A 21487-nucleotide genomic window follows, 5' to 3' on the forward strand; every position below is an offset into this window, starting at 1 on the left:
TAGGGCTTCAGCCCGGTTTGGCATCTCGGACCGCGGATTACCGTCACGTTACCGCCCATCTCCACTGTTTTCCGGTGTGATTCCGATGCAGCTTCTTTTCAGCTCTGCAGCAATGAACGTTTACATTCGCTCGTTGGGGTAGTGGAGCTCTACTCCGCTGCAGCTCAGCCCCAGATCCGATTCTTTTCTGTTTACTGACCCTGGTTGGGCCTGCGTTAGTGGCACGGACGCCGGCAGCTGGTAAACCGGTTACAAACTTGATAGTAGATGGATAGTATATATAGTGTGAACTGGTATTAAGTACTGCTACAATGACAGTGACCATTGGGAATCATTTGCAGTGTCCTAGTAACTTCACCTCCTTCTAGATACTGGTTATTTTTTTTTTGACAATTTCCAGTGAACATATCACCTGCACATCATGAGTCGCTTTTCCTGCATCTTCCCTACCTTAACGGACGGATATGTCCCGAATCCAGATCACACTCGGGCCGCAGGTCGGCGGACATACACCATTGACCTGAGCGGATGGAACGGCTCGAGCGGTCAGGCTGAATCATACATTTTAGCGGCTTGGGGCCTCGTTCTATCTAGCTATGTAGGCACCGATGAAGTAGCGTTCTACGTCGTGCCAACAACTGGTCCGGACACGACAGCGTTGGCTGAGTTGAAGGTCGAGGGAGATATGTCTCGCCTGTCTCTCACCGACGCTGCCGAGCAATTGTTGCACCCAAAGCATGTCGGTGCCGGTCAGATTTCAGGGGAGACTGCCAACACCATCATCACCTTTGCAAATGACATTGAGTCGCTATTTGTTACACAGACCGAGGTAGGCGCCTCTCCAACCATTAGTTACTGCCTTGACAGCGTTAAACATGGCTAAACTGATGAGCAAATAGGAGTCCTTCCTGTTGTTACATGTCCATCGTGATGAAAAAGGACACATTTCGCTCACCCTTACCTATTATCTATCCCTCTTGACCGACGCCCAGGCAGCCAATGTGTGCACCGCTATGTCCCAGGCACTGGCCGTGGTGACGACCGACCACCCTGAGAGGCTGATCAAGGACCTCAACCTCATGAGCCCGACGCATATCGACCACATCTGGAAGTTCAATGCCAACGTCCCCGGTCCCTGGGAAGAGTGTTTCCATGATGTGGTTGAACGTCACGCCGCCAATCGTCCGCACTCTCTGGCGGTCGATGCCTGGGACATGAAACTCACCTACGCAGAGCTCGTGAGGGAGGCACATCTGCTCGCTGCATACCTGCAACAGCGTGGCGTGCGTCCAGGGTCCGTGGTGCCTATATCATTCGAACGGTCGGGAGCAGCCCTCGTGGCCATGCTGGCTGTATCCAAGGCCGGCGGAGCCTTTGTCAGTGTGCCCCCGAATCTCCCGGCTGGACGACTCGACGCCATTCTCGAAGTCATCGAAGCACCGTTCGTGGTCACTTGGTCGAAATACGAAGCATTCTGGTCGGAACGCCTGTCCACACTCCCTATCGACAACTATCCCAAGCCATCCGGAGATGCAACGGTGGAATCCCTCGGTAAACCAGACGACCTTTTCTACGTGATTTTCACGAGCGGTTCGACCGGCCGACCCAAAGGCTGCATGCTGTCGCACTCGAACTGGCTGAATGGCGCGCTTCGCAACGCGCCTAGTTGGAAATATGGCCCCGAGAGCCGTGTACTGCAGATGTTGAGTCACACGTTCGATATGAGTTTGCTGGAGATCTGCACCAGTCTGGGCTCCGGGGCCTGCGTGTGTGTACCGTGCACGGAGGAAATTGAGACCAGTGTCTCCGACGCTATCAACCGGTGGCAAGTGAACCATGTTATTATGACTCCGTCGCTTGCTCGCGCCTTGAAACCCGACGACGTGCCTGGGCTCAAGACGATGTGCCTAGGTGGTGAAGCCTTCCCCAAGGAGATCGTCACTATGTGGTCCGAGCGGATTAATCTGTGGCAGTTTTACGGCCCCAGCGAGTGTTCCATTAACTCGTCGTCACGGCCCATAACACGGCCTGATGCAGATCCGTTGAATATCGGTCCTCCCAATTCAGCTGCTTGCTGGGTGGTGGATGCTCAGGATTACAACAAACTGGTCCCCGTCGGCGCCATTGGAGAGCTACTGGTGTCCGGGCCCATTGTCGGCATGGGTTATCTCAAGAACCCCGTTAAGACAGCCGAGGCGTTCCTTGACCAGGTCGGATTCGTGTCGAAAGATGATCCCCAGTTTGGCGGCTTCCGATTCTATCGCACGGGTGATCATGTGCGGTGGAACTCGGATGGAACCATCACCTTCTGCGGTCGTGCTGATACGCAAGTCAAGCTCAACGGCCAGCGACTTGAACTGGCCGAGGTGGAATACCAACTCGGACTAGAGGATGGCGTTCAGTACGCAATCGCCATGTCACCCCAGACTGGACGGTGCAAGAACAACCTCATTGCTATTCTCACTGTCAAGGGGACTAACTGTAGCAACCAACGTAATGCTGCCGACGAAATTCCGCTGCTGGACCGCCGCGATCCAATCATCCAGCAGACAGTGAAGAAGCTGCGTTCGCAACTTCAACATGCTTTACCGCGATACATGGTACCCACCATCTGGGCGTTTGTTGGGCGCATGCCCATGTCAGCGTCTGGAAAGATCGACCGCGTGCAGCTGCGAAACTGGGTCCAGGAAATGAGCCAGGAGACATTCGATGCAATTACCGGTCGAAGCTTCGAGGCGGAAGACCATGTTCTCGGTCTCTCTCGGTTGGAGCAAGAGATCCAGCTCGCCTGGGCAGAAGCGCTGGGTCTATCCGCCGCCGAGGTCGGCCTGCAGCAGCCATTTGTCGCATTGGGTGGAGATTCCATCAAAGCCCTGGATGCCGTAGCTAGATGCCGGACGCGTCAGATCAAAATCAGCATGGTACATATCTTGTCCTGTGAAGGTGTCCGAGAAGCTGCCTCGCTGGCAGAAGTGCAGGAGACCCCAGCTCAGCAGGTGGCCGAGATGGCGGTGGATTACTCGGATCTGTGGACACGGCTCTCTACTGAGTACGACCTCGGCAAACTGGGAGTCACACAGGTCGAAGACGTGGAGGATGTCTTCCCCTGTACCACCATGCAAGAGGGTATGTTCCTCGGCCAGATTCGTCGGCCTGGAGCCTACCATATGCGCTTCTTCCATCGCGTGCAGCTGAAGGGCGGCTGCCTGCCTACTGTCGATCGCATCCAGCAGGCCTGGGCCTCCCTCATCGAGAGACATCCTTCGCTGCGCACGATTTTCGTGGATGACCTTTCCCCAGATGCCATATACCATTCGGTTGTGCTGCGATCCGTGCCGCTGGAGCTGACGATGCGTGAGGTGCCTCGCGACCTCAGCCCTGAAGACGCCCTGGCCATGTTTACGGACGAGCTGGTGCCGTTTCGCCCCAATGCCCCATTACATCGCATGCTGTTGCTAACCTGCCGCGGACGTGTACCATATTTTATGCTTGAAATCTCCCATGTCATTATGGACGGCTATGCGCTGTCAGTGTTCCGACGCGAGTTCATCCAAGCCTGCTCCTCCACTGGCCCCCTACCGCGAGGCCCGGACTACCGCATGTTTGCCAACTACCATCGCACACGACAAACCGACGACAGTGCAAAGTACTGGACCAACTACTTATCCGACTGTGTACCGTGCCACATCCCTACCCATGCGGTGATAGCCCCGACAGACGCTCCCCCTGAGTGGCCTCGAAACCTGCAGCGGCGCGATTTCAGCTTCAACAACAGCGCGGCGTTCCTGCAGCGGTGCAAGGAGCGCCAGGTTACACTCGCTTGCGCGATTCGTGCTGCCTGGGCGCTGGTGTTGCGCGCCTACACCCAATCACAGGATGTTTGCTTCGGATATGTCTCCTCCGGACGCAACGTGCCGGTCCCCGAGGTCGAGACCATCTTCGGCCTGTGTCTCAGTATGCAGGTCTGTCGGGCAAGGCTGAGCGAGTCCTCCACAATCGCTAGCCTCGCTAGAAAGATCCAGGAGGATTATGTGGCTAGTTTGCCGTTCCAGCACTATCCGTTGGCGGAGGCACAACGCGGGCTGAAGCAAACACACGGACAGGGGCTGTTCAACACGGCCATCTCGATGGAATGGGTGCCTCCGACGGCGGAGGATGGAGATGCCTTGCTGGATTTGGAAGAGATTCGTGAACAGGATGACCCGACGGAGGTGAGTTTCGAATCCAACTGCCAGGTCTTACCCCACTGACGAACTGTAACTCTGCATAGTACGATGTTGCCATTAGTGTGGATATCCACGAAGGCCACATCAAGCTGGGCTTTCTCTACTGGCCTAATCTGACCGAGTTCGAGATCGCCCATCTAGCCGAGGCCCTGCAGGGTGCTATGAACTGCTTTGCCTACCAGCCGGATGACGCCCTCGACTCTCTCACTCTACTCCAGGCCAGTGATGTTTGCTCTACTCTGGCTGATGGACCTACACTGTTGCCCCTGGAGGCCGTCCGCGTTAACATGTTGTCGATGATCGACCGCCGGGTGACCCGCCAGCCAGACACTCCAGCGATCGAGGGCTGGGACGGATCCCTAAGCTACAAGCAATTACACGAGCAATCCTGCTGGGTGGCTCGCAACCTGCTCCACCAAGGCTTACAGCTGGGCGACCGCGTGTTGGTATGTGCAGACCGGTCGAGTCGCACCGTAGCCACCATCCTAGGGCTTGTCCGAGCAGGATGTGTGCTGGTGCTGTCGAACCCGACAGACCCGGACAAACGCCTGCACTGGCTGGCTGAAAAGTGCAATGCTGCACTGATCATAGCTGATCCTGCGTACGAAAAGCGCTTTGCGACTGCTGGTTCCCGCGTACTGTTAACCACTGCCGTGTGCTCCCCCGCAGCCTGGGACTACGAGTTCCCTGCGCTGGATGAACACGATCTCATCAGCATCCTCTTCACCTCCGGCAGTACCGGCACCCCAAAGGGTATCTTGATGGACCACGGCGCGCTCGCCACCAGTGTACTACTAGGCCATGGTCGGACATTACGTTTCTCGCGACAGACACGCATGCTGCATTTCGCCTCGCTGACGTTTGACGCTGCCCTGGCGGAGATCTTCACGACCCTGGCACATGGAGGATGCATCTGCGTGCCGACTGAGGAGGACCGTCTCTCCGATGTGCCTGGCTGTATCTCTCGCTTCGCAGTCAACACCGCCATGCTGACCCCATCAGTCGGTCGGTTGCTCGACCCCACGGCCCTGCCAATGCTGAAGTCTTTGATCATGGTTGGTGAACCAATGTCCAGGCTGGATGTGGAGCGATTCGCACCCGTGCTTGACTTGTACAACGGTGCAGGACCAACAGAAACCTCCATTATGGTCACTATTGCCGGCCCGATGACACCTACTGATGAACCAACTAATCTGGGCCATTCCGTGGCCGGTGTCAGACTGTGGGTGACTGAGGCTGAGGACCCCAATCGGCTGGCTCCCTTGGGCGCGGTGGGAGAGTTGATTGTTGAAGGCCGACTGGTTACTCGGGGATATCTGGACGACGGCGAACGCACGCAACAGGCCTTCCTTCCCAGTCTGCCATGGCTTCCGTCCCAGCATGCCTTGTATCGAACAGGGGATTTGGTGCGATATGCCGACGATGGCAGTCTGCGGTACATGGGACGGAAGGACACCCAGGTGAAGCTGCGTGGACAGCGCATTGAGCTGCAAGAGGTCGAGTATCATTTGCGAAAGAGCTTGCAGCAGGCACAGGTCGTGGTAGAAATGGTCATTCCGGAGGGCAAGACGCGCGCTCAGGCCAGCCTGGTGGCGTTTGTCAGTGGGTTGACGGCTGCAGATGTTGAGTCCTCTTCGGCGTGCAATTCTGAGGAGTCGATGACTATCTCGCAGGTCGTTTTGCCGAAGAGTACGATTCAAACTCTTGAGGAAGCTCTGCCTCGACACATGATCCCGTCGGTGTACTATGCCTTGGAGACGATTCCACTTTCAGTCAACGGAAAGGCAGATCGACGACGACTGCGTGAGATGGGTGCTAGCCTGCTGGCTTCGAGTGCCGCCAATAAGAGCACCGCTGATGGGAAGAAGGAGCCGGCCAAGTGGACGGCAGCTTCGGAGTTGGAGCGGACATTGCTGGAGTTGTGGGCCACAACCCTTGGCCTCGAGGTTGAGGCAATCCATGGGGATGATAGCTTCTTCGAGTTGGGCGGTGATTCCGTCTCCGCCATGAAGCTGGTGGCCACAGCTCGAGATAAATTCAAGCTGTCATTGAGCGTTCCTCAGATGTTCAGATATCCGACTATTCGTCAGCTTGCTGCTGAGCTTGGTGAATCTCCTAGAAGCTCTACAAGCTCAGCCTCGTCCTCGACAGAGGATGAGTTTACAATCAGCACCCCAGACGACTCCTCCACCAACGACGGGGTTGACGACGACTTTTTACAGCTGGCCACGGCGCAGTTGGCTCAGCTAGCGCAAGAGAAGGGCAAGAAGGTGGATATTGCTGCTCTTCTGAAGCAACTGCAGGGCGGTTCCTCTTCGTCCAAGACCCCGTCTGTGTCTTCCTCGTCGTCATCCTCTTCATCCAGGAAGAAGAAATCATCCAAAGCGGCGTTCCCTGTCGAAGCACCTGGTCCTGTTCCAGAGCCATTTTCTTTATTGAACGGTGACGCTGATGTTGTGGAGCAGGTTCGCGCACACGCCGCGGAGCAGTGCAAGATCCCACACGAGGACATTGAAGATATCTATCCCGCGACGGCACTCCAAGAGGGAATGATGGCTCTCATGGCCAGGACACCTGGAGTGTACACAACGGCTTTGACGTGTGAGCTTTCCAGCCAGATCGATCTCGCACGGCTGCATTCCGCGTGGGATAAAGCTGCCGAGGCGCACCCCATCCTACGGACACGCATTATCATGACCGACGACAACACAGCTGTGCAAGTCGTGCAGCGGGCAAAAGGGCTTCCATGGGATAGGTATACTCTTCAGGACGGTGAGAGTATCCCAAACCTGACGTCAGACATGACCCTGGGGTCTCCCCTTTTGCGGCTGGCTGAGATACACCGACACAGCAAACCTCCAATGTTGCTGGTGGCCATTCATCACGCACTGTACGACGGATGGTCAATGCCACTACTTAAGCAGGCAGTTGAAGATGCCTACCATGGCCAGACCCTGCAGCCACAACCTTTCACACCATTCATCAACTACCTGAAAGAGGGAAAACGGGCGGCACAGGACTTCTGGACTGCCCATCTCGACGGCTTCGCAGGAGGAGTCTTCCCTAATTTGCCCAGCATCGATCATCATATCCAGCCATCGGAACGCCGCTCTCGCTCACTAACTATCCCCACAGCAGTCTCCAGAAATCAGTATACTATGGCGACAAAGATCCAGGCAGCTTGGGCTGTGACAGTGTCGCGATATGCAGAGGATGAGGACATTGTCTTCGGTACTGTGAGTACCGGTCGTTCAGCGCCTGTGCCGGCCATTGATCGCATGGTCGGACCTACCATCACGACGGTGCCTGTCCGCATCTCGCTCGGTGACCAAGCACAGCGTGTCAGTCCACTGCTGCAAAGGGTTCAAGAGGATGGCTGGAACAGGATGGATCATGAGCATCTGGGTCTCCAGTACATTGGCCGTCTCAGTGAGTCTGCAGCTGCAGCTTGTAGGCTCCAAACGTTGCTCGTGATTCAGCCTCGTGAAGAGTCTCACGCCAATTCCGGTGCTACCTTGCTCTCTGGATTACAAGACTCGGCTGAACTCGAGGGCGTGGATACGTATCCGCTAATGTTAGTATGCGAGCCTGACGGTGCCAGTCTCCATTTGACTGCCGTGTTTGATCCACTCGTTCTGGACCGAACTATATTGGAACGCATGCTCGCTCACTGGGAGCTCGTTCTAACCCAACTGTGGACGGAGCCGGACATGGCAGTGGTGGACCTTGATGCCGTATCGTACAGTGACAAGCAGACACTGGTACAATGGAATGTCGGAGAAAAGATTGCTGATGGATGCGCCCACGACGCGGTGCATGAATGGAGTATCCGCACTCCTCATGCACCCGCTGTCTGTGCTTGGGATGGTGAATGGACGTACGAGGAGCTCGACAAGTGTTCTTCTCTCCTAGCCAGCCAGATCCTCGAACATGGTGTCACGTCCGGAGACTTTGTCGCTCTTTATCACGAAAAGTCCCGATGGGTAGCAGCCGGGATTCTCGCGGTGTTCAAAGCCGGCGGCATTCTGGTGACCCTTGACCCGGCCCATCCCAAGGACAGAATCCGGGATATCCTCGATCAAACACAGCCGCGACTCATCCTCACCTCTCAGTCTCTCCTCGGTGAGGCTAGGGAGCTTGACACCCCAGTGCTATGCCTACAATTCGCAGCATCACAACCAGTTCCCGAAAGATGTTCCTCTCCACCAACAGTAAGTCCCACCCAGGCTGCCTACGCTCCGTTTACCTCGGGATCGACAGGTCGACCAAAGGGGGTTCCATTAGAGCATCGGGGCCTCGCTGCGTCAACTGCGTCAGTCTCCCGTGCCTGTCTGTTACGGCCAGCATCCCGGGTTCTTCATTTCGCTAGTTTCGCCTTTGATGCTAGTATTATGGAGCCCCTGGTAGCATGGCACGCCGGTGGCTGTCTCTGTATCCCCGATGAGACCGCAAGGCAGACGGACTTGGCCAGGTGTATCCGGGATTTCGATGTTACTTGGGCTTTTCTCACTCCTTCATGCTTACGACTGATCACCCCCGATGACGTTCAATGCCTTGAAGCATTGGCACTGGGTGGTGAGTCAATGACTCCTGAGGATATCTCCATCTGGTGTCCCCGGCTCAACCAAATGGTCCAGTTATACGGCCCGGCAGAGTGTTGCTTTGTGGCTGCCTTGACAGAGGTGACAAAGCCATCTGAGAACCGATTGATAGGGAGACCTAACGCCTGTCGGTGCTGGGTAGTTAATCCCAAAAGCCCGGAGCGACTAGCACCACTAGGCGCTATTGGAGAGCTGATGGTCGAGGGTATCACTGTCGGCCAGGGTTATATTAACAATCCCGAGCGGACCACCCAGTCATTCATACAACCTCCTACGTGGCTCCAGGCACTGTACCCGGATGAAGAACAGCCAAGGCACCTCTATCGGACCGGGGACCTCGTGCGGTATGCTGGTGAGGACGGTAAGCTCACCTTCATTGGGCGAAGAGACGGTCAGGTCAAGCTCCACGGACAACGTATTGAGTTGGCAGACGTGGAAGCACACCTTCGTCCTCTAATCCCCGCTAAGCATAATATTGTTGTGGAGATGATTAGCAGTGTGGACAATCAACACCCTCTTCTGGCTGCCTTTGTGGAGGAACCATCGCCATCACAGGGCCCACAGGAGCAACATATCGGCCTAATTCACCCCAGTGAAGCGCAATATGCCCTGAACGTCAAGACCATCGATGGCGCGCTGTCTCGAACAGTTCCCCAACACATGATACCCAGCATGTATCTGCATATCTCCCGTCTGCCCCTAAGCTCATCTGGAAAGCTCAACCGTCGCCAGCTGCGCGAGATGGTGGCCCAGTTACCACGCCAGAAGCTGAACGAATACGCTGCTGGATCCTGCGAGATGGCCTCTCAACGGCCAACGACCGCCAAGGAGTGCGAGATGCAGGCCATCTGGGCGCGAGTTCTGGCAGCTGACCCAGACACAATCGGACTCAACGATGACTTTTTCCGCATCGGCGGCGACTCCATTTCCGGAATGCAGATCGCCACAAAATGTAATGCGGCAGGCATGCATATCACCAGTGCGGATCTCTTCCGGCACAGGACCATTGCCCAGCTGTTATTCCATCTTCGCAATGCCAAAAAAAGGGGCGACGCTATCTCACTGCCTGCAGAGCCTGTTGAGGAGTGGGTTGACCTTGCACCGATCCAGCAGTTGTTCTTCGAAATCGCTCCGGAGGGTTCCAGTCATTTCAACCAGAGTCTTCTTCTCCGCACGAGCCGGCACATCAGTGTGGAGGAACTCACGGCAGGCTTGGACATTCTCGTCAAGCGGCATTCTATGCTACGCGCCAGTTTTCGTCGCAGCGAATCCGGCCACTGGTCCCAACAGGTGAGGTCACTGGACTCACCTGCTGGTACATTCTACCGGTTGGCCACACACAACGGAATTACTCGCGAGTCACTGCCTTCCGTTTTCACTACGTCCCAGACGTCCCTGTCGATTCAAGAGGGGCCGCTCTTAGCCATCGATCTCGTTGAGCTCACAGATGGGAGTCAGCTTCTCTACTTGGTCGCCCATCATCTGGTGATTGACCTGGTCTCGTGGCGCATCTTGCACGGGGAGCTGGAGCAATACTTGCAGACAGGTTCCTTGGAGCCTGTTACCGAGTCAGTTCCCTTCTTGACCTGGAGTCGTGCACAGGCTGAATACAGCGCCAAACACCTCACTCCCGTGTCTGCTCTCCCTCGCTTCCAGGAGGCACACGATGAGTTCGACGGGGCGAGATACTGGGGTATTCCTCCCGAGTCGAACACGTTCGGACAGACGTCAACTTTCAGATTCACTTTGGACCAAACCGCGACTGACACCCTCTTCGGGACCGGCAACAATGTGCTTGGTACTCGACCGGTTGAGATCTTGCAAGCCGCCCTCTGGTACTCGTTCACTCAGTCTCTCACCGACCGTCCGTATCCAAGCATCTACGTTGAGGGTCATGGGCGAGAGCCGTGGGCAGATTCCATCGACATCTCAGGAACAGTAGGTTGGTTTACGACCATGTCTCCTCTAGTGTTCGCTCCCTGGGACAGTCTATCACGGACATCGATGGAGGACTTCCTCGATGCGCTCAGCTACATCAAGGACCAGCGTCGGCGCGTTCCAGCCAACGGCTGGGCGTACTTCACTTCGCGTTACCTCAACGACGAAGGCAAGGTTGCCTATGGGCGCATGAAGCCGGTCGTGGAAATTCTGTTCAATTACATGGGCCAGTACCAGGAGATGACTCGCGAGGATGCTATTCTACAGCTGGCTGGCGATGACATCCAATCCGGTACTGGTGCTGCGGACATTGCCGACGACGTACCACGCTTTTCATTGATCGACGTTGGCGCGTTCACTGCGAACGGCTGCCTTTCCTTTGAGTTTATATTCCCTGAATGTATCCAGCGGGACGCCCGACTGAAACTGTGGGTTGAGAATTGTGAACGTATGCTCCTCTCCGCTGCCAAGTTGCTGTCAAATGAGGGACCCCGCAAGACATTGAGCGACTTTCCCCTCATGCCTGAGCTCACCTACGAGCAACTCAGCCAATGCTTTGAACATACCCTGCCTTCGATGGGTTTGTCTGCGAGTGACGTCGTGAATATCTATCCCTGTTCTTCGGTGCAACAAGGCATGTTGTTGGCCCAGCTGCGCGATCCGCAGGCGTATCAGCAACGATTCAAGTTCCATGTCAAATCTGATGAACGCCGCTTGACTCTGGAACAGGTGAAGGACGCTTGGAGGGAGGTGATCAACCGACATGATATCCTTCGTACCCTCCTTCTGCCGGTTTCGGATCATGGCCACTTAGATCAAGTTGTCATGGCTCCTGGCAGCCTTCAGCACCTGGTTCGGATTGATGCAACGGACGTCAATCTCACCCAGGGCATACCTCACTCGATCAACATCACCCGTGACTCAAGTGGCACGGTGGTCTGCGAGTGGAATGTTAGTCATGTCTTGGTTGATGCCATGTCGGTGGCGGTCATTCAACTGGAAGTTAGTCAGTCGTTGGATGGGTTACTGGGACAGCATGAAAAACCAGGGCAATATGCAGATTACATCCAATGGGTTTCCCGGCGAGACAAGACGGAGACTCAGGCTTACTGGCAAAGATATCTCGAAGGAGTCGAGCCATGTCTCTTTCCAAAGCTGACTTCGACGTCGGACAACGTCAAGCCAGAAGGTACCATTTCTGCCGTTCGCGCCACCTGGGACCGGGATGCTCGCATGGACGAGCTCTGCCAGAAACATGGTATTACTTTGACAAACTTGTTCCACATTGTCTGGGCATTAGTTCTCGGTGCCTATGTGGGAACTGATGATGTTTGCTTTGGCTATACAACTCTTGGCCGAGATGTTCCAGTTGACGGAGTGGAGATGATGGTCGGGCCCTTAGTCAATGTGCTTGCCACCACTGTCCAGCTTCGGGACGAGGACTCTATTCTGGATGCCCTTCGCACCCATCAGGCCCATCTCACCAATAGTCTACAGCATCAGCATCATGCGTTGGCAGACGTGTATGCATCTATAGGATTGGTCGGTTCGCAGCTGTTTAACACCATTGTATCCTTGCAAGATGTATCTCACTTCGATGCTCCAGACGAGCAGTCTACCCGGCTGGAGGTTCAGCCTGCAAATGATGCTTCAGAGGTTTGTCACTATCTTCTGGTGTATAAATGTTTCATCTTTTTTGACGTTAACTTTCGAAAGTACGATGTGGCCCTCAATATCGGTGTCGGTAGCTCCTCCATTCAACTCGTCTGCAGCTACCGAACACTGTCCCTTTCCGCGGAGCACGCCGATACCCTACTCCGAACGGCTTCTCATGTGCTGAGTGAAATCCTGAGGGATCCCACACAGAGAATTCAGGAGATTGAGATAATCAGCCCTGAGTGCAAAGAGCAACTCGTCAAGTGGAACCCTACCGTTCCTGCCCCGAGCGATGAATACATTCATGAGAAGATCCAGGGTCAATGCCGCCTCCACTCATCGCGACAAGCCGTTTGCGCCTGGGATGGAATATTTACCTACGCTGAACTCGACGACCTATCGTCCCGTCTAGCAGTACGGCTTACGAGGATGGGGGCTACCTCCGAGCACATCATCCCAATCTACTCACCTCGATCCCGGTGGACGGTCATCGCCATTCTAGGGGTTCTAAAGACTGGAGCTGCCTTCACTCTTCTGGAAGTCTCACATCCAATGAACAGACTACAAGAAGTATGCAAGCAAATTGATGCTAGTGTGATAATCGCACCAGCATCGCATGCCACTTCGGCAGCAAGTCTGGCCCCCATTCTTGTTGTGCTCGACAACATCACGTCCATGACCCCGGGGCAATCGGAATCCTCACCAGCTGTGCGCATGCCGCCAGCATCAGAAGCCCTAGCATATCTCATCTTCACCTCAGGCTCCACGGGAAATCCCAAGGGTGTCATGGTCACCCATCAAAACTTGTGCAGCAACGCATCTATCATGACAACATCTGTCAACATGACGGCTGACAGCAGGGTGCTACAATTTGCATCCTATGCATTCGATGCAAGTCTCTGGGAAATGCTTGGTGCACTATTTGCCGGTGCCTGTCTCGTCATCCCATCCGAGTCGGAGAGCAAGGAGGACCTGGCTGGCTGTATTGATCGCATGGCCGTGACTTGGGCCTTTTTAACACCATCCGTCGCACGGATCTTGAAGCCGGAGAGAGTGCCGCAACTCCGCGTCTTAGCTCTGGGAGGCGAGCCGATAGCGGTCTCCGATTTGGATACGTGGCGGACGCACGCCCAGGTAGTGTGTGCCTATGGCCCATCTGAAACTGCCATCTTGGCCAGTACAACCTCACCCTCGACCATCCCCACGGTTGGCAAAGATATCGGCATGCCCACGACCTGCTCCTTGTGGATTGTAGACAAACGGGACTATCAGAAGCTGGCGCCTCTAGGAGCTACTGGCGAGCTTTTGATTGAGGGGCCCAATGTGAGCAAAGGATATCTTGGGGATCCGGAGAAAACCAACGAAGCCTTCCCAGTCGCTCCACGCTGGCTATCACAACTCCGACAATCGCCTACCAGGGTCTACCGAACGGGTGATTTGGTTCGCTTCGACCAATCTACGGGCACCCTTCGCTTCGTCGGACGTAAGGATAACCAAATCAAGTTCCACGGGCAGCGCATCGAGCTCGGTGACATCGAAAACCATGCTCAGCAGGCGTTGCCGAATGCCAGCACGGTCATCGTCGATCTGATTAGCCCAGGCGAGTCGCAGCAGTCTTATCTCGTGGCGTTCGTATATCAACCCGACACAAGCACTCAAACGGCCGACGCCATCGATCCCATCCTGCTTCCTCCGTCCGAATCCTTCCGAACAGACGCTCTGGCAGCGCAGAAACATATGCACGACCGCCTCCCGCATTACATGGTTCCTACCGCGTTCTTGCCCTTGAACTGCCTGCCCCTATCAAACACTGGCAAAGCCGATCGGAAGCGCCTCCGACACTGTGCACTCGCTTTGTCTGGCTCTGAGCTTAATGCATACCGCGCCACTGCCACTGCAAAGCGTATGCCTTCCACCGAAGCGGAGTGCATCATGCAGCAACTGATTGCAACTGTTCTTGGGCGAGACGCATCCGAGATCGGTATGGATGACAGCTTTTTCCATCTTGGTGGTGATTCCGTACAAGCAATGCGGCTTGTTTCTGAGGGTCGTCAACAAGGCCTTACTCTCTCGCTTCGGACAATCTTTGACTCGCCTCGTCTGGATGATCTTGCTCGTCACAACAGCCTGGTCCAAGATGATCAGCCAGCGGCCGCATCGCCAGCCACCATGCATGATACGTTCAGCCTGATAGACAAACTAGTTTCGACTTATCCAATCGACAAGGCAGCCGTGGTCGACATCCTCCCCACAACCTCCTTCCAGCGCCACTGGCTGGACGCACAGCTGAAAAGCTACATTGTCGTTGATATCCCAGGCCGAATCAGTAGGGATCGGCTTTTTACAGCCATGCAGCGTGTCGTGGACGCCCACCCCATCCTTCGAACATCGTTCGTGCCTCACGACAACACCGCCGTGCAAGTTATCCTCCGTACAGCATTCGCCATAACCGACGCCGACCTGTCCACGACGACCGTGGAGGACCTTTGCCGCCAGGACGCAAATGCCGCCATAGCTCCAGGAGCACCGTATCTACGTGTCATCCTAGCAACAGGAGAATTCGGCTATAAACTTATCATGCGGCTTTCACACGCTCAATACGACGCCGTTTCACTCTCCCTGCTTATGAATGACTTGGGCCATGCCTACGAAAATGACACTCATGAACTACCTTCATCCTACTCCCCCTCGTTTACCGACTACATTACCTACCAGCAAAGGCAGAAAGTCGACTCCACTGCGACCACATTCTGGCGCCATCTCCTCCAGGATGTCCCACTCACCAGCCTTGACCTCCAGCCATCCAAGCCCTCCACCAGCAATGGAACCCCCATCACGCGTACCCGCGACATCAACATTGCCACCTTCCCACAGCTCCCGAACGGAATCACTCTAGCCACAGCCGTCAAAGCCGCCTGGTCCATTGTCCTAGCGCAAAAGACCAACTCCCCTGCGGTGATATTCGGCCAAGTCGTGCACGGACGGGGCATCCCGCTGCCAGGAGTCGAGGGGATCGTCGGTCCTTGTGCTAATATCACCCCTGTGGTAGCGCGGCTTAGTCCTCAGACTACGGGATTGGAGTTACTACAAGCGTTGCAAGACCAGCACCGATCGGGCCTGTCCTATGAGGCGGTGGATTTAGATGACGCACTGGCTTATACCAAGGGCTGGCAGGCGGGAAGCCCCAGGGTGCAAACGATTGTGCAGCATCAAAATAATGTGATGACGGATGGCATGGGCTTGTCGCTGGGGGAGGTGAAGTGTGGGGTTGATGTGAGGGCAGTGGACCATGTGCCAAGAGAGGTGTGGGTTTATTCATCTGTCGATGAGAATAAGCCGGGCATGTTGGAGGTGAAGATTATGTCGTCGACGTTGGTGCTGAGTGAGGAGGTTGCGGAGGAATTGATGGATCTGGTGGTGGAGAAGGTTGTGGCGTTGTTGAGGGATCCTCGGGGTGTCTGTGTTTGATCAAGTGGTTGCCATGAGTGAAAGTGTAATTTGGACTGTTGTATATAGTTTGTTGAATGGATATGTAGTGAATATTGGTTCAGCTTCCATTCTCTGTGATAAGACCCACTTCCCCTTTACCAAATATATATCAAAACAACACTACCTACAAACGCACATGAACTGCCTATACTTCGTATATAAAACTAAACTCCACCCCTCCTCACAACAAACTTCATCTTAAACGTCGTCTCCCCATTATGCGCCACCTTCTTGATCCCCATCCACTCCTCCGCCGTAACATCCACGATCCACTCCGACCCCGTCTCCCTCCCCACCTGCTCCCACAACCTCCTCCACGACTCCAAATCATGGCGCCAAATCTTCGAACCCAACTCACTCGCCTCCAACTCCCCGGGATTATAATCCCCAACATGCCGACCAACCACAATCGACCCAGGCTTCGGCTTCAGCAGTGTAATCACCCGCTTCGCCAGCTTCACCTGAGTATCCCAGTCAAACAGATGGAAGAATGATGCCGCGTTAATCATATCCACCTTTCCACCGAGGCGCTGGAGTAGTTCACTACTATCATCGAAGATATCGCCGGTGATGAACTCGCACGCGAGTGTGTCCCGGTCCGCGAAGAGATCGTATCCCAACTCGATGAAATCGGGGTGTAGATCGGAGCCGTAGATTTGGGATTGGGGGGCGCCTTGGTGGACCTATTTATTCTTAGATACTATACTATTTGTCTGATGAGATCAGGGGAGGGGAATACAAGATGTCTGATGTCCTGGCCCATGGCACAGCCCAGATCTAGGTAAATGTCTGAGGTGTTCTTCAGGCGGGAGAGAATCTCATCGTAGGCAGATGAGTTGTAGATGGAGATGTCGAGGAAGCGGAAGGATCCGATGCATGGGTAGGGGAACTATTTTTGATTTAGTTAAGATGATGGTGAGCGGGATGGGGAGTTATGGACTTACGACTGCGAATGCGCGGTCTCTCTATGTATCATGTGGTTACTTAGTAGAAGTTTAGGTGATGTTGAGGGTATACTCCTACCACTTGTTTGACATGGTCGATGATCTTCTCCTCTGGGATCTTGCTGTATTCGGCCAAAATGGTGCGGGCTGGCTCAGTGACCTGCGCCAAGTCAGGCTCGTACCAGCTGTACTGCCGGTTCAGGTCATCTGTGGCAGGATGCTCAGTAGTCATGGTGATATGCTGTACATATAACTGGGGAAGCTGTCAAAGCGAGGTTCTGTCGGGGAGATAAAGCGATGGAAAGACGGATTGTGTGGCGTCATCCGACTGCGTGGGGCTGTTTCCCGTCGGACCTCCGATGGCTTCGGAGTTAAGCAAAGAAGACAATGTGGCTGATGTAGGGAATGATATGAGAAGATAATGAGAGTCTGAGTACATATATTTCCGAACACCGGTCTATAACAACAAATCGGACATTTTATTAAGCATGCAGCAGCCGACAGGGCAGAAACAAGCTTTCGCCAACCCTCCAACTTTGGTCACGGCGGACTGACCCACTGATGGCCCAACTGTGTCCAGAATGTCCTCAGCTATCGACAACCGAAGAGCATATGGAGATGTGCTTTCATGTCTGCTCCACTACTTGCATCTAGGAGGATCCCTCTTGATACTGCGACCGTGCGTTTCTGCGCTATTTAACTAGGAAGTTGAACCCTTACCTTCACTTTAGCCGAGACGGCCAACGCAGATGACACAGCGCCTACTATTCTCGAGGCACTGATCCTTCGTGCCTTGGTCTTTCCAGTGATGAATACTCACGCTGTTTCTCGGCATTTTAAGCAGGCAATCGGCATATGTTATCTCCAACCTGCACTGCATCCTGAACATGCGGGCATCCCCGCTTATCGGAGTAACGGCCGGCGGAGCTTTCCGCTTAGCCGAGCAGAGCTGATACTGCTTGAATAGCACCTACAATTTCAGAACAGAACAATCATATTAAATACGATGTGAAGATATATACACCTCCAATTCCATCTATGGTATCTATATATCCAAACTACGCCACAATATACGCAGATATCGCCAACCTATCCCCCGACGGAGCCCTCCGAAGACACCAGGAATCGGAGTATCGAAGGATCTGCATAAGCACCATCCGCAAGCCATTCCGAATTCAGCAACGGCCTCGGGGCCATCAATTTTTATCTGCATATAAATGGCTCCGAGCTCGCCTCGACGATCTTTCTCATTTCCCTGCACACCTTTTTTCACACAACAATGGTCCGCATATGGCCCAAATCCGCCCGTGACCAGCCATCGGACCTGGAAAAAGCGCCTCCCTCGCGCGACCCCGAATACCAGGTGAAATGGGACCCCGACGATCCCTTGAACCCCCAAAGCTGGCCAGTGCGTTACAAATGGTGGGTGACGGTGCAACTGGGCATGCTGGCCCTGGCCGGCAGTTTGGGCTCCAGCATCACCACCTCGGCCGATGACACCATCGCCGAGTATATTGGCGTCAGTAGCGAGGTCGCCGTCCTCGATGTCTCCTTGTACATGTTAGTCCTATAGCAATACTCCCAAACACCCAAACCAACCGATCAGATCAGCCCTAACCAATCCCAGTATCGGCTTCGTCCTCGGCCCCATCATCTGGGCTCCCCTGTCCGAAGTCTGGGGCCGGCGCATGAGCATGCTGCCAGCGCTCTTCTGCCTGGCGCTCTTCGACATCGGCACCGCCACCAGCCGCAACGCTCCCTCCATCTTCCTCACGCGCTTCTTCGCCGGTTTCTTCGGCTCCGCGCCCATCAGCAACGTCACCGCCGCCCTGGGCGACATGTGGAGCAAAGAAACCCGAGGCACCGCCATCAGCATCTACGCCATCGCCGTCAACGGCGGGCCCGACCTGGGCCCCATCATCGGCGCCGCCATCATGGGCAACTCGCATCTCAGCTGGCGCTGGACCGCCTACATCCACGCGATCTGGGTCTTCGCGACCTTCCTCATGGCCTTCTTCTTCCTGCCAGAGCTGTACCCGCTCGTACTCCTCAAACGCAAAGCACAAAACCTGCGTAAATCCACCAACGACGCCCGCTACTGGCACCCCCACGAACACCTGCATCTCTCCGTGCAATCAATCATCACGAAACAGCTCGCCCGCCCCCTCCGCATGCTCACCACCGAACCCATCGTCACCTGCATCGCCTTCTACGCCGCCTTCGTCTACGCCGTCATGTACCTCACCCTCGAAGTCTTCCCCATCGCCTTCGAAGACCTCCGCGGCTGGTCCCCCGTCGTCGGCTCCCTGCCCTTCCTGGCCCTACTCATCGGTGTCATCCTCTCCACCGGCGTCAACATCTACAACCAATTCCGCTATAACCGCATCTCCGCGGCCGCCGACGGCGCCCCTGTCCCGGAGGCCCGCTTACCCCCGATGATGATCGGCTCGGTCCTCCTGGTCCTGGGTCTGTTCTGGTTCGCCTGGACGGCTACCCCTGCTTATCACTGGATATTGCCATGCTTGGCAGCATTCTGCATCGGAGCTGGGTTTAATTGCATTTTCCAGCAATGTTTGAACTTCCTCATCGATGTGTATCGCGTATACGCAGCTAGTTCAACGGCGGCAGTGACTTTCCTACGGAGTATCATGGCAGCGGGATTACCGTTGGCAGCGAAGCCGATGATCAGGGCGTTGGGAATTGGCCCTGCGATCTCGATTATTGGCGCGGTGGCGGCAGTGTTGTTGCCCGTGCCGTTTCTGTTTATGAGATATGGGCCGGCGTTGAGGCGGGCGTCGAAGATGATTGATGCGTGATATCAAAACCCCCTCCCTATACTATACATGTAGACAAAAATATTATACACCTATAAACTCAGAAAATAAACACAACAGTAGAAAGAAGAAAGAAGGTTATATCCTCGCCTCCACCACCCCCATCTCCAACCCCTCATTCTCTCTCCCCACATAACATTCAATTAATCTCAATCCAGCCCTACAAAGTAACTCCGCATACTCCCCCTCGGTCCTCTCCGCCCCCGCAAAACTAACCATCATACTCAAATCCCCAATCGCAGCCATCAACCCGCAACCACTATCCGGCATAATCTTCTCGACAATCAATAACACCGACTCCTCATCCATCGCCTCTCTCACCCGGCTCAGAATCTTGACTACTTCGTTATCAGGCCAATCGTGCAATACAGTCCGGAGCATATACCCCCTCGCTCCTTTGACAGACTGCTCCGTGAAGAAATCATATCCTTGACATTCTATCACCCCTTCGGGTAGATCTAGCTCCGCATCAGCGATAACATGCGGTAGGTCTTGAAGGATAAGTCGTCCGGGGAGATTAGGGAATGCGGAGCGGAACGCGAGAAGATCGTGGCCGTGGTTGCCGCCGATGTCTACTAAAGCCACTGATTTGGGGGTGGGGTTGAGTATCCGGAGGTTGGGTTCTACGGGGTAGATGTGGAACCATGGGGATCCGGTTCGGCGGAGGGGGGATTTCATGACGGTGTTGAAGGCGGATTGGAAGTAGGGTTTGGTGGCAAGGTAGTCGAAGTAGTGGACTTCTGTGCCGATGGCAGATTGGAAGGGCGTGTTGGTTAGGGAGTTCGGGTTGGTCCAGTGGTTTTGGGCGAAGTATTCGGGCAAGTGGGTGAGGATGGAGTGGAAGTGCGTGCTAGGGGGGTTAGTTACCTCCTAGGGAGAGGGGGGAGGGATACGGACAAGTGGATTATGGCTGCTGATATTGGGGAGGTGGAGATGTAGGATGTAGAGAGGGAGGTAGGTGTGAATGTGTCCACGGTGTGTTGGTTGAGGGTTCCCATGGCGGAGAGGAAGCGCATGATTCGGGCTGGATGTGGTTAGGTTGTGACCATAGTAGAGTAGAAGGTGACCGTACCAACGAGAACTGGATCTGCTTTGGTGTCACTGGCTATCTGGGCTACTGTGACTTTGCCTGATTCATTCTGAGATGAGTGGTGCATAACGGCGTCGAAGAGCTTGAGGTCGATGGCTAAGCGCAGGACCATGGTTTGGTGTTCCTGGATTTTATTAGTAAGGAGCATTACAATGAGAGTATGAATACGCACAGTAAAGAGAAGCTTCGATGTCTTCTCAAGCGGCGATTCACACATCGCCTTCAGTCTGTCGCATGCAGACGACAGCTCCGCGCGTTGTTGCTCATCTATACTGCCCAGTTCACCACTGGAGGTGACAGCGTTGATGGACTTGATAAGGTCGGAGACACTCATGTTGTTGATACCCTGATAATTCAGTTATATCTCGCGAAGTGTTCAAACACTACGGATGAAGTTTGATCATCGCGTCATAGTCTTATATACGAGGAAGCTCGGTAAATCGGTGTCCGTCCCCGAGTCAATTTCCCGACCCCGTGCCCGCGCCCGATCTTTATCACCGGTTGTTAAACCGAGCCCGAAGCACAGACACCGAACTTGATTGCAGCACATATACCTGTTTCTCTGAAGTATACAGTGACAAGCATAGACATTTTCAATGAGATACCTACGAAGTCCGGGGCTGATGATGGAATTGGGCATGTCCATAGAGTCATCGGCTATATGTCTATGCCTCAGGCAGGATCACCGAGGTGTAAGCATCTACAGATC

General features: G+C 54.6%; 4 protein-coding genes across 4 annotated transcripts; 2 read left to right on the forward strand and 2 right to left on the reverse strand.

Annotated features, from left to right (window-relative positions):
- Positions 1-421: 421 nt before the first annotated feature.
- Positions 422-15889, forward strand: ASPBRDRAFT_34020 (uncharacterized protein; the record flags this gene model as incomplete). The annotated part of the gene is made up of 3 exons (XM_067623182.1): positions 422-829; positions 900-4211; positions 4271-15889. 3 exons carry the CDS (start codon positions 422-424, stop codon positions 15887-15889), a joined length of 15339 nt encoding a protein of 5112 aa, XP_067474901.1.
- A 185-nt stretch (positions 15890-16074) lies between these two features.
- On the reverse strand, positions 16075-17086 carry ASPBRDRAFT_78343 (class I SAM-dependent methyltransferase; the record flags this gene model as incomplete). Its single annotated transcript, XM_067629403.1, has 4 exons — positions 16075-16593; positions 16650-16799; positions 16855-16875; positions 16934-17086. The coding sequence occupies 4 exons, from the start codon at positions 17084-17086 to the stop codon at positions 16075-16077; spliced, it is 843 nt and encodes a 280-aa protein (XP_067474902.1).
- A 908-nt stretch (positions 17087-17994) lies between these two features.
- Positions 17995-19741, forward strand: ASPBRDRAFT_186232 (MFS transporter). The gene is made up of 2 exons (XM_067620069.1): positions 17995-18414; positions 18482-19741. The coding sequence occupies exons 1-2, from the start codon at positions 18134-18136 to the stop codon at positions 19668-19670; spliced, it is 1470 nt and encodes a 489-aa protein (XP_067474903.1). The 5' UTR covers positions 17995-18133; the 3' UTR covers positions 19671-19741.
- Positions 19742-19766: 25 nt separating this feature from the next.
- Positions 19767-21126, reverse strand: ASPBRDRAFT_78345 (uncharacterized protein; the record flags this gene model as incomplete). The annotated part of the gene is made up of 4 exons (XM_067629404.1): positions 20951-21126; positions 20761-20902; positions 20586-20712; positions 19767-20538 (listed from the first exon to the last, which is right to left on the reverse strand). The coding sequence occupies exons 1-4, from the start codon at positions 21110-21112 to the stop codon at positions 19767-19769; spliced, it is 1203 nt and encodes a 400-aa protein (XP_067474904.1). The 5' UTR covers positions 21113-21126.
- Between the last annotated feature and the right edge of the window lie 361 nt (positions 21127-21487).

The sequence above is a fragment of the Aspergillus brasiliensis genome (assembly GCF_001889945.1).
Source record: "Aspergillus brasiliensis CBS 101740 unplaced genomic scaffold ASPBRscaffold_15, whole genome shotgun sequence".
In the NCBI taxonomy this organism is placed as follows: Eukaryota; Fungi; Ascomycota; class Eurotiomycetes; order Eurotiales; family Aspergillaceae; genus Aspergillus; species Aspergillus brasiliensis.

Coding starts and splice junctions, on each gene's coding strand:
- ASPBRDRAFT_186232 (XM_067620069.1), top strand. CDS start 18,134: ATGGTCCGCATATGGCCCAAATCCGCCCGTGACCAGCCATCGGACCTG. Junction 18,415..18,481: donor CTCGATGTCTCCTTGTACAT/GTTAGTCCTATA, acceptor AACCAATCCCAG/TATCGGCTTCGTCCTCGGCC.